General features: G+C 35.4%; 1 protein-coding gene across 1 annotated transcript; it reads right to left on the bottom strand.

The window, feature by feature from the left end:
• Positions 1-315: 315 nt before the first annotated feature.
• Positions 316-18925, bottom strand: LOC118764391. Its single transcript, XM_036505162.1, has 6 exons — positions 18857-18925; positions 12356-12691; positions 8683-8774; positions 5255-5406; positions 2192-2301; positions 316-371 (listed from the first exon to the last, which is right to left on the bottom strand). Exons 2-6 carry the CDS (start codon positions 12687-12689, stop codon positions 316-318), a joined length of 744 nt encoding a protein of 247 aa, XP_036361055.1. The 5' UTR covers positions 12690-12691; positions 18857-18925.
• Positions 18926-19826: the final 901 nt, after the last annotated feature.

The raw sequence follows: 19826 nt of genomic DNA, 5'->3' as shown, positions 1-19826 counted from the left end.
TACGAAGCAAAGCAACGCTTTCAGAGTCAATGAAAAAATACAGAAAATACTAAAGAGCAAAGATACTTTATGTTGTATATAGTTCTACATTTGTGTCTGTCCCTTCCCCTCTCTGTTTGTATATCTATCTGTATATATATGTGTGTGTACGTGTGCATGTATATGTATATATATATATATATATATATATATATATATGCATCTCTCATTCTCTGTCTGTCTGTCTCTATTTTATATGTATATATATATATGTGTGTATTTATATATATATATATATATAAATATATATATATATGTTTGTATGTATGTATATATCTATGTCAATAAGATGTAGATATCCATAGCATCTACATAATTCCTCTCGCTTTCATCTGAAATAAAAGAAAAAATCGCTTTAAATCAACTGAAATACAGATTGTGGTTCTTTATAAAACTGGCATTGTTGTTTAGATAAAAAAAATATTCATATACAATGACGAAGAAATATAATAAAAAGCGAAGAATTAAATAACTATCAAAAAGGACTTCATCAAATAGTTTAAAATTTTAAATGCAAATAATCGAACATTACTGATTTTCGCGTGATACAGTACAAAATCATTAAAAAAAATCCATTACACAAATACATATGTATGTATGTATGTATGTATGTATGTATGTATGTATGTATGTATGTATGTATGTATGTATGTATGTATGTATGTGTGTATGTATGTATATATGTATGTATGTATGTATGTATATATGTATGTATGTCTCTCTTTCATACTGCCCTCAGGCCACGAGCATTTATACAACCTATTCTTAGAATTGTGGTTCCAGGAAGAGAGAAAGAAACAAAAAGAGGAGTCAATCACTTACTCTTGCTTTGGGTTAATCCTTTATCAGGGCCTTTAAACGGGCCTTCCAATATCCTTTTATCCAAAAGGTTTTTGAAAAGCCCCGCATCATGTGGAAACGTTTCCTCAGAAAAAGATACATAGTGGAAGTTGTTGTAATCAGAACCCACCTCTGTGGAGTTTTGTCAATGGTGAGTGCATCAGGACCTTTGCCATTAGCATCACGCTCGAAAAAAGAACAGAGTAACCAGCGGTGAGCATTACAGTGAGATGAAAGAAAAGCACAATACTGCAGGTAGAGAAAAACTGCGTTGGCCTTATGGCTTTCAAACAGCTGACAGTAGGTCGCCAAGTTCAGGAATTTTTAGAACATAAGCGATTGTAGATTAACTCCGGTTATAACTATTCCTATAAACACTTCAATTCATAAAAAAAGTACACACACTTAAACACAGGCGCAACCGAAAACGTTGGTACGTTCCACAGCCTCCAGAATACTTCGAACACACGTACCTAATCAAAACCGCGACAAGCTAAAGTCTGCATACCTAATAGTAATATTACTAGTAATGGCGATAATATTGGTTTCAAGTCTTGGCACAAGGTCAGCAATTTCGGGTAGGGTTGTAAATCCCCAGCGCTCAGGTGCTACTTATTTCTCGACTCAAAAGAATGAAAGGTCAAGTCAGCCCCTGCGGCATTTGAATTTTTCCAGGCTTCCGAACGATTTTGCCAGCTCGATGTCTTAAATAACGATAATAATACATTTGACTTTATGGCGGCGATCTGGCAGAATCGTTGGCACGCCGGGAAAAGTGCAGATGCTGTAGATGCATTATGGGATATGGTCTTATATATTTCTATTGGTTTCAAATATTGGTGCAAAGCCAGCAATTTCGGGGGAGTGGTAAGTTCTTTGCATCAACTGTTCTTTGTATCTTACTGGTACTTATTTTAGTTATTCCCGAAAGGATTAAAAGCGGAATTGGTTCAAATATAGAAGGACGAGACGTAGTTGACATCTAGCATACTCGGCTGGTCTAATGGGAGAAGCCGTTCTATAGACATTAATCACAAATTTCCACGGAACCATCGATATTGACAACCTCCATCACAGAAGAGAAAAGGGAAGACTGGGTGATTAAGATTAGTATAGCAGCAGCTCCTTTAATTCTATTACCTATTCGGATTTATATCAATGATTATACAATCACGTTTATATGGATAATCACTCGTGAACTTGGTTACGTTGGTAAATGTCGAAGCGATAATCTGGAGGCGTTAAGATTTTCAAGCAAGAGAAATAGACCGACTAACTCTAATGTTACACAAGAAAGAAATATAATACTTACTTCTTAAATTCTCTCTGTAATGTACAGCGTAACCTGTGTTGTTACCATCCTTCTTTTGTGCTTTCATCGCACTGTATAGTGTATGTGGCCAGATGGCAAATCTCTCTTCGCTGCAACAATAGATTACAACCGATGAATTCAATAAAGTTCGTAAGAACGGAGTACTTTACGGCCGTATTTACGACAATTAGTTCTGTTTAATGAAATCATTCAGTTTATCATTTAATCATTGAAATAGGTTAATATATCATTCCCAGTCTGTTATCTACTACATAAAATACAAAAATTTTAATTTAGGGAAGTCGGGTCATATTATTTAGCTCCAGTTCAGTTCGGAGCAAAGCCATCTCTAAATAAATTTGTCAGCCTCGACCTTCATCGTATAATTCGTTTTCGGAAGTAGTTTATTTAGATCTACATAATCCAGCTCTTGTGTTGTAAACAATATCGAATACACTTACTCAATATATGTGCATTTCTAGTTCGACAGTCGGTTGGGATTCGACGCATTGGAGATGAACGTGGGAAAGATCTTTTAGTTATATAAGCATATATATAAGTTAAAGGCCTCATTCAGTTGTGTGACCAGTGTTAAAAATATATTGTGAACGCTCCTAAACTCTGCACATTGAATGCCCAATGGGTGATCGATGCAAATCCCTGGTTGTGATCTACGCAGCAGCAACAACAGCATCAACAACACGGCCGGTAATAGTAGCTGTAACTGTTGCGTTAACAACAACAACAGCAACAGCAGCACCATCAATCTATCCAGAAGTAAGAACAGCAATAGTGACAACAATTGCAAAATGGCAGCACCAACAACGTAAGGAGAAACACATGGAAATATGTTGGAGCAATGGAAAAGCCCTTTCAGCTATGACTAGACAACCACAGGTTCCCTTCTAGAATCCCAGAATAGCACAATGTCTCGTCTTTTGCCAAGTACATAACGCGTTGAAAAGAAGAGCGAACGTTATACAGGATTAAGCGAAATCACTTGAAATAATCTGGATCAAACCTTAACGGAAGCAGACGGAGTCAACTTTGCTTGACTGAGAGCCTTCTTAAATTCCAAAAGTGAAGTGTTTAGTCGGTGCCCTCGTAAAAGAAATTTCATGTTGGAGGCACAGACTTCCCCGTCTTGCTGAGCAGCAAACGGAAATCATGCATAAACTGATCATTTTCGGAACCGTTGAAAGGGAAGTAACTCCATATCGCCCAGAAGAGGATTTTCACTTCGAAGAATTTCGTTTTAGGCTCACTTTCTACAACCTTGCTGACCAAGACTGTATTCCTACCTAAGTTAGTAAAGAGGTTATGTGTCTCAGGCTAGCAGGTTTCGTGAACGCCGATAAGGACAATAATAGACAGGAGACCAATGACATCTTTCTGATCGGCCATAAATAACGGCTGCATTATATATGCATAAATATATTTCTTAGACAAGCAACAGCAGCAGCCGCTCAAGAATTTGGGCCTGGAGATCTCCATTTCCAGCGACTTCGAGGGACACCTCCCGGTGGTGTTGGGCGTCAACGAAGAGCCCCCGACTACAACAAAACGACCAAAGTTATTTTCCCGCCCCTAAGTCCTAGACCATAACCTAATCACTCCTCCCGTCTTCTATAACTTAACAACAACAACAACAACAACAACAACTCTTCTGGTGGGACTAGATAAGAGCTTGAGCAAAGTGCAAAATACTTGTTGTCAAACATTCAAGCCCTTCAATCGAATCCACTACACCCACATCTTTTGCCATAGCAACTAAGGAAATGAAGATAAGCCAACCTTCCCTTCTAAAGAGAGGTGGTGCGTCAATTCACCAGATAAATTTAGTTGAGAGCCTAAAGCTCCTACATAAGACACCTGATGTTCGACACGTGCCCTCAAATTACTAATACCGGGACTCAGAAAACATGACCTGTGTGACCCTGCCAGCACACATTTGTAAGCACTTCTGTAATTATAGAGCTTGTGTGGAACAGGTAATAGTAACCACTTCTATAGCACTGACATGCCAAAAAACCTTCGGAAGTTGTCTACATATAAGCTCTGACTTGAAAGTTATCTATAAGTGAATGCTCAGAATATTCTTGTCGGTACCCAGAACGCATGCTCAACTGTTGTCGCTTACTAATGTGATATACAAAGTAAGAGTCGTTTTAAGATAGGCACCATTGTCTGGCTGGTAGGGTGTTGTGAGCCCATGGCAATATTTTATATGTCAGTACCCAAAAGCTGTCTATACTTGGCCCAAGATTACCCTACCACCAACAACAACAACGTCATCCTCCAATTTCTCCTGCTCTTTTCCTCCTCTTCCTTCTCTTCCTCCTCCTCCTCCTCTTCCTCATCGTCATCACCACTACCACCATCACCACCACATCATCATCATCAACATCACCAGCCAAAATTATCATCATCATCACCATCATCTCTATAACCATCTCCACTACCACCATTACTATTTTGATGATGATGATGATCATCATCATCATCATCATTGTTATCGTCGTCGTCGTCATTTAAGAGAATTATAGTAAGGAGAATCAATAAGATTGCAATCAACGGTCCATTCTGTAGTTGGTTTTATTCCTTGATTTTGACCATGCTTGTCTTCCGAGATTGATAAACGAACTCTAATTAATAACTGAGATTGATGCACCATAGTTAATTGTACCCTTCTTCCAAAATATGTAACTGTCGACCTAGGTGAGAAATCGTAATTATTATCATAGAAAAACTGTTGATACCAAAAGAAACAAAAGGTTAAAATACATTATTTACATTATTTACATTTGACGGATATTTGTCCTAATCTTGTTTGTTGTTAACACAACGTTTCTGCCGATATACCCACCAGCCTTCATCAGGTTCTTGGAAATTTCGAACATGGGTTCTCCAAGACACCTGAAGAATGCTGGAGGGTATATCGGCAGAAACGTTGTGTTAATAACAAACAAAATTAGGACAAATATCTGTCAAATATAAATAATGTAAATAATGTACATAATTGCTCATCTCTTAAATATAGAACTGTAAGGGTTTAATATGTACTTGAAATACAAATTGTAGTTTGCTGATAAATTTCCAAACCACGGTGTGGAAATGAGTCTACTGTCACTGAACCACGATTTGTAAGTTGTCCCTCTTCCGTCGAAAATTAATGAATGGACATCGGTATTATTTTTTCTCAAAGCTAATTTCACCTGCAAATACAAAATTGAACAAAAAGGAAGAAGGAATCAGACAAACCTGAGAGACAAGAAAGGCGAGAATGAGATGAAGTGAGAGATCAGGAGGGTGAGAGGGAGATAGAGAGAATGAGGACGGAGAGAGGGAGAGTAAGATAGAGTGCGAGAGAGAACAAACGGAGAAAGGCAGTTGTGAAAGAGAACTAATAAGAGAAACGCGTGGCGTGGGCTTAACAGAGACAGAATTCTGGAGAAAGATGTGAGTGCCTTTTTGTATACCACATGAGAGGTGGAAGTGAACGACGAAGTAATAAACAAAAATATCTGGAAGGATTATTACGTGCAGTGTCACAATTTTTTCTCCACTTGGCGGAAGATTTAACTCTCCTTTAGTATCTTGAAAGCGCAGAATCGAGTAGATTTAGGAGACATTTTAGATATACCACACAGAATCAGACACACACAGGCACACGCGCGGGCGCGCGACAAAAGTAAAATGGTAGATGAAATGACAAAGAAGGGAAGCTTCCGACTACACATAAAGGTTTAAAAGCATTTATATTTCGGTTGCAAAGGCCTATGTTCAGAGGAAAACAGTTTAAGAAATAGATGTTCACATAAATCCTGCCATTTATAATAGCCGGATACGAATCTATCACATTTTAATCTGGTGCTTGAACTGTTAGCAGGAAATAGCTACTCAAATGCCACAAATGTGACATTCTATTTATACTATACATACATACATACATACATATATATATATATATATATATATATATATATATATATATATATATATATATATATATATATATATATATATAGATGCATACATACAAATATATAAATATAAATATAATTATAATTATAAATATAAATATAAATAAATAAATAAATATATTCACATTCGATCACAGTGCCAGTAGCAGTTAAGCCTCGTGCAATGGCCATACTCGATAACGAGGGGGCAGCAATCATATATATATATATATATATATATATATATATATATATATATATATATATATATATATATATATATATATATATATATATATATATATATATTTAAGAAGAACAATATATGAACTACAGCTCCATGGAGAACATTATACGCGCAATTTTGTTCTACAATGCAACATGGTTGTCTCATGAAACCTGGAATAAAATGCTGGCATAGAGCTCTGCCCAATACACGTCAAGAAAAGAAGAAACTTTTTACTCTGTATCTGTCTTCTCTGATGATGCATGAATCGTTACAAAAGTATCACAGCAAAGTGTCTCATTAGTGGCTCAACGCTGTACTGCAATTCGTTTCGCCAGTAATGCCAAACATTTTCTAAATACATTTTTAACAATTAATCACAGAGTAATGATTAATTTCATGTAAGAAATAACATTCAACAACTTTTAAAAATACATGGAATTATAGTTACTTATATAACAGAGAAATTCACTACCGCACTTTAATCCTAAACAAAATAGATGAACATATTCTCACTTACCGGCATATGTACAAATTCTTCCCCAAATACGACATACCCTTTGAGATATGATGAACGACTGATGTAGTTCTCATATGCCTATTCGAACACCTTGCGAATACAAAATGACCTGAATCGATCTGCCATTTCGTCACAACATGGTGATGTATACAGTTCACTAGAATGAGAATTGAAGGTAAGCTCTCCGTAATCATCCTTAAGTTTTACCTGTTCATGATTCCAATACTCTTAGTATTTGTACACCTCCCACAGCGATGCAACTGTAGAGAGATGAAATCCTTTGAAAATTTGGTTTATCTGCACTAATTCGCATCGTATTTAAGCGATAGCATTAATCAACAAACTGAATCAATCTCCAAACATTTCTGTCTTATTTCTCACATTTAAGCCTCCACTTTACGAAGTCACATAAAGTCTATCCTTAATAAATCGTCCAATGACTGCATAATCATTCAAACATTACATCTTCCAACAGAATAATAATCCCTCCTCTTCATATCTTCTGTCCTCTTCAAATTTGTCAACCAGGAAAAATTCCCGGCAGATCTATGCTAACAACACATAGTAGCAATGTTTCACTTCTGACCTGTCCGAAGAAGCTAATTGGGTAACTGAAACCGTTCTTCTTCATATGACATTCCACATTTTTTTAAGGTTGCAACGTCCACAAACTATAAGTATTTTCATACTTTACTTACAGCTTGGCTACATTATAAATTCTTTCTACTTTAGACATAAAGGCTCCAATAAACCCCAAATATTTAGCAACGTAACAAACCACTTTGATAAAACATGACAACTTCAGTAAGACAACCAGGCAGACGATCGTTGAAGCAGGAGTGTGTCTTCAGGCACTGAAATGATTGAATCCTGTCTTGTTTCTGAAGCTTTTCCTGGTTCTTGTGTTATATTTCCAAATGAATGTACACTAAATTTGATAAAATTGATATTTAAAAGATCTGAAAAAACATGACTACCTTACATACACAAGCCCGCGCTCGCAAATACATGCACACAAACATACAGACACACAAGTACATCTACACACACACACACACACACACACACACACACACACACACACACACAAATACACACGCACACGCGCTCTAGATTGAGGAAAGGTATAATTGACAACGATTGTATTCAAACGCAGACCGTAAAGACCCGGAACCAATACCTCCAGGAATAATGAATTTTGCCTATCATCTATTGTGGTTTTTCTTTAACCTTAAATATTCTTTGTGGGAGATGACATATGGATGTTCCAAACATGTAGTTTCTGAAAATATTGCTTTTAAGGATACAGTACTCTATAGTTAGGTACTTTTTGATTTATGGTACATTTGGATGTTATTTCCTGCAAATCAAACGATGTGATCGTAGTATTTGGTACCACGTTCTAATTTCTTTCAACTTTTTAGGCATTTGCTTAGACATTTATGGTTAGCTATCTTTGAAGTTTCTCACTAAAACAAATAACCGAACCAGAATATTTGTGGACGTGTGTGTTTGTGTGTGATTTTGTAACTGTGTATGAGAGCCGAAGAAATTAATATAAAAAGACTTAAATGAAAACAACGCAGAAATCAAAACTGGAACTTAATTGACAACAGAGTTTAAACAGCAATAACAACATTAACTATATCAAGAAAATAAATTACATACGCCATTACAATCACGACAAGACAAAGATAAATATCATCGAAGGCCTAAAGGGAAGATAACTGTGTAATTCTGTTTATCAAACGACAATCATTTTGAAATTTTGAAAATGTATTACCTTTTCAATAGGCAAGATGTTCCAGTATTTATATATCGGACTCCTTTTAAACGTGTTATTGTTCATCTCAAATACTTTCTGCCAGCTTGTACCTGCACGTGTAATAAAAAAAAATGTTTTAAATGTAAAGGAATAGGCAAGAAGATTTTTAACTAAACTTTATTCAGATTTTAAAGAAGTAATATTTCTAGCAGATCGAACGATCGGGAAAGACTGTTTTTATGACTCAGTAAAACAAATCGATACAATATTTTATTGAAAGAGTAATGAATAAAGTTTAACGGATAAAAAATTCGTCAGTTAAAATACAAACATGAAAGCAATTCCTATAGACGCCATCTGCTTGAAAAGCAATAGCTCATTTAATGTTAATATATTTAACGTGGCGGGGGTAAACCAGCATATGCTGTCGGGCTCCGTTGCTGATATCGAGGGTTGCTTTGTATGCCTTGACCAAAGCATAGGACGGGGCTCGCCTCTTTGAGCTAGAAAATGAATGGAATATCTGGGGTGTGTCTTGTGGCTACCCCCTTGTGAGGGAATCAGGCCCTGGTAAAGGAAAAGAAAAATAGAAACATCAAAAAGCATTATCAAGGAATAATTAGCCCATGAAATATAAAGTTATTAGGTTTTAAATTATATTTTTAATTATCTTAGAGGAAGTAAAATCCTGATAAGTTACGGTCTACTTGAAACTTCATTAGCATAGTCTTTTTGTACTTCCCTAAATTACAGCGTGAGAATGACTAAATCAATGTACAAAAGTCTGCACGGTTTGGCGTAAAAAAAACTAGAAATAGCTTAGAAAATAGATCAGAGAAGGCATGCACGTGTAAAAGAGCTGATTTAGTAATATTAGTTAAGTAACTAACTATAACCTTCGAGCTCGAATCTTATTGGGAAACTACCAAAACTACCATTCGTTTGTTGAAGAATTGGCTTTCTTCAATTAATTTGATTTAAGTATTACATTATTGGAACTGATTAAAGCGTTTCTAATGCTTTGAATCGTCGTAAATCAACCGTATAAACCTTTCTATGCAGTCATAGATATTTTGTGAATATAGCAGAAGCACCGTTTCATAAATGTGAGCAACTCTGTCTTTATTTCGTTTTGTAGTAAGTTAGTAACTTATTAAACTGAAATATTTCTTGAATCTAAAAAGAAAAAAAATACAAACTCTGAAATAGAACCTTGCCAAATGTATACATGTGGCGAGTCATAATATATTGGCCATAAATTTCGGGGAAAGGGGTTAACTCGATTAAGTTGACACCACTTCTTAACTCAACTGGTGCGTATTTTATCGAGCCCGAAAGAATGGAAGGCCATGTCTACCTCGGCAGAATTTGAATCCAGAACGTGAAATGGACGAAACACCACTAAGCATTTTGTCTGGCGTGTTAGCTCCCCACCCTAGAGCATCATTAGATATTATCATGGATTTTGATACCTGACAATTGTCGTTAATTTGATGGTTTTAGTTGAGTTGTTTTGTTCATGAGTCATGGATTCGTAAACCAGAAATTTATCCAGTTGTATGAGGAGCACTGAGCTACAATGTACCCTTAGCAAGGTAGATTTGTTTTACCCCGTGATTCTCTAGCATAGCAAGCATAGAGAAGGACATGTTTATATAAATCATTTCCTTGCCCTGTTAGTGACACCGTTCAGAATAGCTGAGAAATGGACTAACGGGGGGCTTTCTGTGACCATTACAAAGAATACCCATATCGGAGGACAATGAAAAACAAAACTCTTACTTCAGATATAGTTTCAGCAATGCTGTATGGATGTGGTAAATACGTGAGAAAGTTAAAGATTAGAAAGGCTCGTGCTGGTATTTTTTTTCATAGTTTTGTTGTTATGACTTTCTCTTACTTAATATGTTTAATAATTGTGTTCTGGTTATATTTTCAGGGTATCTGTTCATGGAAACCAGGTCTACCTTATGTGTGGAGATAATGCATGTATAATGTGTGCGTCTGTGAAGTGTTGCAATATAGTATTTGTAAGGTTGAATTGACGAACAATAAATCGACAATTCAATCAACAAAAGGTTAGTGCATAGCAGTCACAGAAAAACGTAAAGCATAGCATAAGGCGACGAGCTGGCAGAAACGTTAGCACGCCGGGCGAAGTGCTTAACGGTATTTCGTCTGCCGCTACGTTCTGAGTTCAAATTCCGCCGAGGTCGACTTTCTCTTTCATCCTTTCGGGGTCGATAAATTAAGTAGCAGTTACGCACTGGGGTCGATATAATCGACTTAATCTGTCTGTCTGTCCTTGTTTGTTTCCTCTGTGTTTAGCCCTTTGTGGGTAGTAAAGAAATAGGTATTTCGTCTGCTGTTACGTTCTGAGTTCAATTCCACGAGGTTCACTTTGCCTTTCATCCTTTCGGGGTCGATAAATTAAGTAGCAGTTACGCACTGGGGTCGATATAATCGACTTAATCCGTCTGTCTCTCCTTGTTTGTCCCCTCTGTGTGTAGCGTCTTGTGGGCAGTAAAGAAATAGGTATTTCGTCTGCCGCTACGTTCTGAGTTCAAATTCCGCCGAGGTCGACTTTACCTTTCATCCTTTCGGGGTCGATTAAATAAGTAACAGTTACGCACTGGGGTCGATATAATCGACGTAATCCGTTTGTCTATCCTTGTTTGTCCCCTCTGTGTGTAGCCCCTTGTGGGCAGTAAAGAAATAAGAAAAAAGTAAAGCATAGCATAATGAACAAAGGTATAGATTTAACCATTGTGTTTATCAATAAAATGAAATTTACTCAGCAGATCCCATTAAATCATACATAAATTCTTAATGTATTTGTAGCGAACCATCTAAAATCCCTGTTACTGTACTGAACGAAATAGAAAAGCCGGGCTGCAGACAATGCGTTCTACGTTCGAAGTGTCTAATTTCTTGGCTTATTTTAGATTGAAATATTTCCCCCAATATTGATTTCTAATGTGGACACAACGGTATACATTTAGAAAGATGATCAATTTTTTAGAAGGGCCACTTTATTGAGCTGGTACTTACTTTAAAGGCCTCAGAAGGAAGAAATACCACGTTAATTGTGACAGGATTTGAATTCCGAAAGGGAAGTGGCTTCACTAAATAATGCAATGTATTTCGATCGCCATTTTTACTAATACTGCCTTTTCTTGCTCTCATATTTCGTTTAATACTAATCAGAATGTCACGAATTAAATCCTAGGAACGATACTCTAATATATCTGGTCAGGGTTTCAAAGTATATTGTACAACTACTAATTAATTACAATTACGAAATGGGCGAAACTAGTAGAAAACGAAAAAGAAATTAGCAATTACGCTCAAGTGGTTTTCCGAGAAACTGATTTCGTCATTCACACAGAACATACCCACCTAACTTTCTAAAAGGATTAAACCAAACTTTACATTAAAAAAGCAATTCCGTACTATGCGTGATTTATTATTTGACTCATGTGTCTTTGTGAAAAGATATGGACTGTCAAGTTTACTATTTTCTGATATAAGAGAAACGATATATAATAACTGAATGAATCAAACGAACAAATCACCAGAGCAAGAAGAGTGGCACCTGATATTCAGGCGGTTAAATACATTGCAAGCGATTAATGGTGGAAATGAAATAAGAAAAGGCAACAAGAAAAAAAGGAAGACTTCATTTACTCACTGCTTACGGAGTGTTTCATATATGACAAACAGTCGCAATTTATATCGTCAATGTTTTCGTCGTAGAACAATTTAAAAATTTTGCACTTTTCATTACAATAGCTAAAGTAACCGCATTCTTCATTCATCATACACCGTGCTGCACATTCTATGACGGATGTCGTATATTCGGTTGCTGCACTTGGAACATTCAAGCATCTTGATGTGGTTGTTTCTCTAAAAAGTTGTTCGATTTTGTTTGATTCAACAGATTTCAAATTCAATATGACGAGAAAAATAATTGTGAAGACTTGCAGGAGACTGACAATCATATTGTATTGATTTGACACTTTCATTCCTGAAAAATATACATACATAGAATATTAAACGCCTAATGGCTGGTCCAAAGCAGAAGTTACGTTGATTGTACGTTGTTGATACACTCCATTTTTAAAATAGAAGAATGGGAACATTACTTCATTGAAAAAAAAACCGTAACCGTCAGATGAAATACAATTTTAGAAGCAAACGAATATCTCAAGAATACAGCAGGGATGTGGCTGAAGTCTGTTGCTGCTTGCCGTGAAATGAGAGAATGTCCAACAAAATTGGCCGTTGTGGGCATTAAGGGGTGGAGTTAGGTTAAAAATTTAGTTTGTGAAAGGATGTAATATATTTACGGTCAACGACCAAGGTGAAAAATGCTTTGTTTGTTAAGATTATAATTCCTTTCCAAACAAACAGGTCCTCATAATACATGTGATCGCCAGTATCCCATATAGCATATTCGTATCTATAACAACATCCTACTTCTTTTCCCTTTACCAGATAAATAAATCGCACAAATCACTACAATTCCACAATAATTAGAAATAGCCATTTGATTTCCTTTGTACTCCTCCACCCCAAAGTTCAACCTATAACCTCTGAATACCTCTAAGAACTGTAGTATCGCCTAATGTTTGATCTTTAGCCTTAACTAGCGAAACCTAAACTCCGACCCTATACTTAATTGGCTTTATTTATGCATTTATATATTTCTTCACTTTTTACTTTTCTTTATTCTTTATCCTTACATTGTCTTCGGTCTTCTCTCAGCTACCCAGTTTTCTAAGCCTGGTATAATAAATATCACCTACACCCCATCTCTAGCTTCTCAAAGAACCAATCTAACAGATTCCTTTTTCGCCTGTGTCGCTGACCGTAAATATCATATCCTTTCACAAACTAAATTCTTAACCTAATTCCACCCCTTAATGCCCACAACAGCCAATTTTTGTTGATCATTTTCTCATTTACGGTTAGCCTTGACAGATGTGTGATGGGACACTGCCGAAAAAGTACCCAAACCAAACAAAATAGATGACTTCGACAACTTCGGGCCCGTATTTCTGCCAAATGCAAAGAGTTCAACATTTCAGTCAAGGTATTAACCGAGAGGCTGATTACTTGTGGTCAACACTCTACTGGGTGAGGCATAAATATGTGTCCTCACCCCCACCAAGCCAAAATATTCACGACAACCTACACATCACACATTATATCATAGAAAGCATAGATAAATAACCTAAAATGAGTGTGGTCTTGATCAATTTTAGGTCAGTTGAAAGCTTTTGATAGACTTAAACCACCAATATTTGGGAGTTGTCAACGCGGAGACTGGTTTCAGTTCTGTCTTTAGGGGATAACTCGCTGCAATGTATAGGTACATCTTCTCATAGTCATCTAACGCAATCGTTCAGTATTATATGTCAATGCTCGCCCACTCACCCTTTCTCTAACCTTTAGCGCTCACGCGTAATTTAGAGGTTTCGAGGAGTAATGGCTGTGTACTGGGATTTGTCAAAGCCATGTCAGCATATATGGACGACATATGTATTGACATAGCTCGAAGGGGTGAGCAAAGCGAGACTGTATCTTGAGGTATTCACCAGTGACCACAAGTTGGTCAAAGAGATCAGTGGATGTTCCACTTCAGGAATCTTTAGAGAATTAGTGGTGACGAAGTATGACTTTTTTCCTGTGAGACTTTCGGGCGTTCGGTAAAACAAACTGGTTAACTCTATTAAGGAAGAATTGCCGATTGGAGGCTACCATAGATAATTTTCAAAAGTCCTTTGATTAGCCATGTTATTGAGGGGCGTTACTGGTTCGAGATAAACACTACAGCCTCCGATGTGCCCTCAAACGAACTTGTCTGAGATGTGCCGAGAGCAACGAAACAATTCTATATGCACTCGTTCAGTGTTCGGAGTTATGTCGAACATCGTGTGGGACCAATCCATCTATTGACCGAGTCCATGGTGATGATTTTCCCTCTGCTATCCTTTAACCTGACAAGTAAAATAGTTTACATTTGTCTGGTGGCTATGGCGAAAGTGTTTATCTGATGGATAAAGCTGAAAGGTCTGATGACGAAAACATTTCTCTGTGTTAGAGACCTCATTGATGTTTTCAAGTTTTACTTCTTCTGCGACTTAATTAGGATTAATATTCCTTATTCCTTTAACATCTAATGATATTTTTAAGTCTAAATTCTGGCAATAACCATTTCCTCATTTATAACACAGTGATTTAAGGAATTTCTCTATTTCAATGGTTTACGTAATTAACTGAAGTAATTTGGTATAAATATTTTTCCTTATTGTTTTTCTTTATTGACTGAATTATAAAATACACGCCTTTGTTATACCTTAAGCAACACAATCCCACCCGAATTCTTCAGTACAGTTCTTTATTTGTTGCAGTTCGCATTTATGCATTATTTGCGATTTAATTTTTATTTTGAGTGAAAAGAATAAATATATTTTCAATTGCGTGAAGAAGCCTATTAAAATGGGATTTATGGGGATTTCACAACGTTGATGAGATAGAATTGAATTATTTAGAAAAGACTATGTGAAACGACTCTGATTCATTGTTTTCCTTTTCTTATTTGAACATTCATAAGGCTGTTTTTCGTTTCGATTTTGTGAATATTATACAATATTCGTAGATATGTTTTGGATATATGGGCGGTAAGGAATGAATATAATTTTAGTTTTTGTATTGGGGTTTATTCAGTAATAGGGGCTGGTTTCTTTTCTAAATCTTAACATGAATTATTAGGGGTCTGTTGTTCGGAGAGCTTTCTTATGCGGTAAAGATACAATTGATTTTAATAAGGTGCCTGTTGATCGTAGGAAGGGTGTGCTTAATGAGGTTAGTAAAATTGTTGAGTTAAAAGAAAATGTTAATGATTCTAATTTGGGTTATTTCTAGTACTGCGGAAACTCATCGAGTGACTTTTGATTTTGCTGAAGGGGAGTCAGAGATAATGCTGGGTTTGATATGGGATATGGAACAATAGGGTTTGCGTTGTTATTTATAGCTGAATATGGAAATGTTCTGTCTATGAAACTAGTATGCAGAGCCTTGATTTTTCGAGAGGTGCTTTTATCAGGTTAGTGTGCTTGAAGGATATCTTTAGTGGTTGAGTTATTTAGGGTTAATATATCCGAGTTAAATATAAGGGAAAAGAGATAAATTTTAGATGCTGGCAATATCAATTTCAAGAATAAAATATCCAATTTGAATGAGTAGAAATTTTAAAGTTGAGAGAAAAGGATGAAAAAAAGTTGCAAAGGTAAGAGACTGAACACTTGATACTTTTGATTAAGGGCACAAAATGGGATCAAAAATTATGGCACCCAGATAGCAGAAAGGAGGCGAAAGAAGAAATGTTTTGACAGAATATAATTAATTTTAATCATAACGGAAATGAATGTCAAAAAGATTTAGCTGAAAGACATTATAATATTATAAGGGATTAACCGTGTTAGATTAAAATTAATTGCCATTAAGAATAATGAGGAGATAAATAGTGAAAACGCTATATTATTTCTGAAAGATCAAGAAGTTGTGTCTTTGACTTGTTTCCACCATCAGAACGAGGCCATGCTGAGGTAGAGATTATTGGTAATGAATTAATTGTTAATGAAAAATAAAATAAAAACAGTGTCAAATTAAGTTTAGATTTAAGGAGCAGAAATATAAAGAAGAACTATTATTATCTTAAATATACAGAAGAATTATGATTATCGAATGAAGAAAACGTTTATTTTGTTTATTTATGGAAATTTTATTTAATTCATCCTATAATAGATTAGTAAAAATAGATGAGTTAAGAGATGTTAAGTATGAAAATAAGAGAATACTACGATCCACTCGAGAGGAAATATTTGAGGTATATAAAAAATACTATAGTATAATGATTTATATTTGACAAAGTTATGTTTCTAAATTAATAATTATTCAACATCATCGATTTGTTAACTATTCACTCTAACGCTACTACCGTATTCGCCTTTCTGATCCCCGCTATTTGCCTGTCCTTGCCCTTTATTTTCACTCGATAATCCTTTAAATATATCCCTCCACATCCACTTTCCTTCTGTTCGTTGTATTCTGTCTGATGCCATCATTGTTCCGACGTGAGTGGCACAACGAAATTGCTCTATCTCTTCGTCCCGTAGCCTAACCGCATACATAGATCTGTATATCTGTCTGCCTATCTATCAATATTCCTCTTTCTCTCTATCTATCTATCTATCTATCTATCTATCTATCTATCTATCTATCCATCCATCCATCTATCTATCCATCCATCCATCCATCTATCTATCTATCCATCTATCTATCTATCTATCTATCTATCTATCTATCTATCTATCTGTCTATCTATTTATCTATCTATCTATTTATCTATCTATCTATCTATTTATCCATTCATCCACTATCCCTATACAGACGTTTCAATCTGTCCAGCAATTTTTCAATTTCGATTATTCGCACCTTTTCAAAGTTTTCTTTAATTTTCTTCGAGTTCTTTTTTGGTTGATCAAATAAAAAAAAAGCTACCCAAATATAAGTCAACTTGTAGTATCCTTTTCTCATTCAATATCTTAATTTTCTTCTGTACCTACTCAACGGAGTTAACCCTAATTTAACTGTTTATTTGTTGATACTCATTAACACAATGTTTTAGTTGTTAAATAATTATCCTATCATATCTCGAGAATTCTGATTTTTTGGTTCATTAATTTCTACTATAAGAATGGTTCTATAAAATTCTCTCTACTCACACCAAAATTTAAACTCTGAGTATATTGCTTTCCTAAATTTTAAACTTTATTCTTTATTTTCCAAATCAATCAAGGATTTTGCATGTTGTGAGGTTTTATTTTCTATTTTCAGATGAACTGTTTGCTTGCCATGAGTCATGAACCTTTCGTTGAGGTGACAAGAGCGTCGCCGGGGCATACAGTGTATTGAGGCTACTTCCAAATCTGGTGAAGCCCATCTCCCTCCAGATCTAACTATAGCCACTTTGTTTCAGAAAGTCAAATAGAAAGAAAGTGAGGGAGAGAAAAAGAGAGAGAAACAGAGAGACAAAGAGAGACAGAGAGAGACAGAGAGAGACAGAGACTGAGAGAGAGATGAGAGAAAGAGAGGGTCTTACATCAACATGGTGTCAGTAAGTTATCCCGAAACAACAAATAGCAAAGTCACCTTCGTTGGGATTTGAACTCAGAATTAACAGTGGAAAACATACGTTCTTCGAGAAAAATTACTTGCTAAGATTCCCTCAACATAATTTCTTACACATTTTCTACGACTCGATATTGAAGCTATTGCTAAGTCAATGAAATATATGTGTGTCATATCTTCGTGTTTGTGAAAACTTTCCACAATATTGGGATCCAGTCCTGGTATAGATGAATAATATTCTTATTGTAGTTGGAATGAATTATTTGTAGAATAAAAAAGAAACAATAATTTGATCAGAAGCGTTTAAACTGAAACATAAGAATTGAGTAATATTTGTAAGTTTTTGTTAGTTCATAACAGATGTAGAAAGTGTGTTACATTGTTCAGAAGAAATGTATTCTTAAACTGTTCCCCGCCTTCATAATTTACAGGTGAGCTATTTCAATTGTTATAGTTGACGTAAAATATTTCGGTTAGTAGGTTTAAATAATATTCGTTAACTAGAAACGAGGATTTCTTACGCAGGTACAAAATCGCTATTTTCCAAGGCAAAAATATATAACCGATTGCATCAACTTTGTCTATATTACTTGAAATTTTATTATACTCTTAATTACGAAAGAGATAAAGACTAAATAGTGGAATTTAGTTAGGGATTGTTCTATCCCTTCATTTAATCCCCTCTGTCTAGAAATAAAAGCAACTTCTATCAGAAATAGAAAGCACAACGAGACGGAAAGACAGACAGACATCCGAAAAGAAAACGCGTTGGGATTTCAAATCAGAACGTGAAGGTAGGTGACTGAATACTGAAGATATTTTATTAGTCGATCCATGCTTTTTAGAAACCTACCATTCTCCATTCCACTCTGAAAATGCGAAATGATAATAGCAAATCTAATGTAAGGAAAGTAGAAATTGGTGACAGTAATTTCCAACATAGAATTATAGAAACAATTGTTATTATGTCTCTTATTATCATTAATCCACTTACCTTTAAGATTTATGTCTGTTACAGAGTTGCTAAGTAAGCTTGAAGATTAGCTGAAATTCGACCAAACAGCGGTTTTATGGGAAACAATAGCTTCTGCCTTCTAATGATTCTTTCTCCAGTTTCGATGAGCAGGTTACTTTTTAAATTTCTTTATGCTTTTATTCTCAATTTAAGATCAAATTTCGGAAATTTTACAGTAAATTTCTTTTGCCTTGGTTTCGAAAATGATGCTATATTCTTAAAACGATATCGTCAAATTTTTTCTACCCTTTTAAAGAGAGATAAACAACTTGAATTTACTTTTCCTCAGGCTCTAGAAATTGTCATCAGTCTATTTCACTTTTCTTGAACACAATCTTAAATATGTGATATTGTTTCTCTTTTCTCTCCAGAGTAGAAGTTAATTTTTACCACCAGCGTTGTTAGTTTTTCGTATGAACGACCACTTCTAACCACCGATCTTTGCAAATAAACAAATCGAACCAGACCACATGTAACTATGCCATTGGTGAACAAAAAAATTATATTTCAACTTCGCAATATATTGATCGCTTTCAATTTGTTTAATTTTTAATGTTGTACTGAATAATTTATAATGCAATCGAAAAATGTCGTACTGAATAACTTATAATGCAATCATAATGTTAAGCAATAACAGTCAGGAAGTTAAGATTCTGATGAAGTTGGGTTGTGATTATGATTTTGATCTAAAGGCCATGTTTATAATTTTCCTTGGGAAAGGCATGAACGTCACACATTCCCATTTCAATTTGCAAACAAACATTTTGACAGTATTTATTTGAATCCTCTCTTGTGCGTTCGGACCTGGCCAAGATCACATACAAATATACATTCGATCGATAAAGTTGTCGAGTATGTACTAATGCCGATTTTATTCATGTTAATGGGTCCTACAATCGCTAAACATGTTCCAATTCAAAAGAAAAAGAAAATTGGGAGACAAATAAGA

Source organism: Octopus sinensis, linkage group LG8 (assembly GCF_006345805.1).
Source record: "Octopus sinensis linkage group LG8, ASM634580v1, whole genome shotgun sequence".
Taxonomy (NCBI): Eukaryota; Metazoa; Mollusca; class Cephalopoda; order Octopoda; family Octopodidae; genus Octopus; species Octopus sinensis.
The sequence above is the reverse complement of the archived record's forward strand: the minus strand, read 5'-3'. Positions and strand labels throughout refer to the sequence as shown.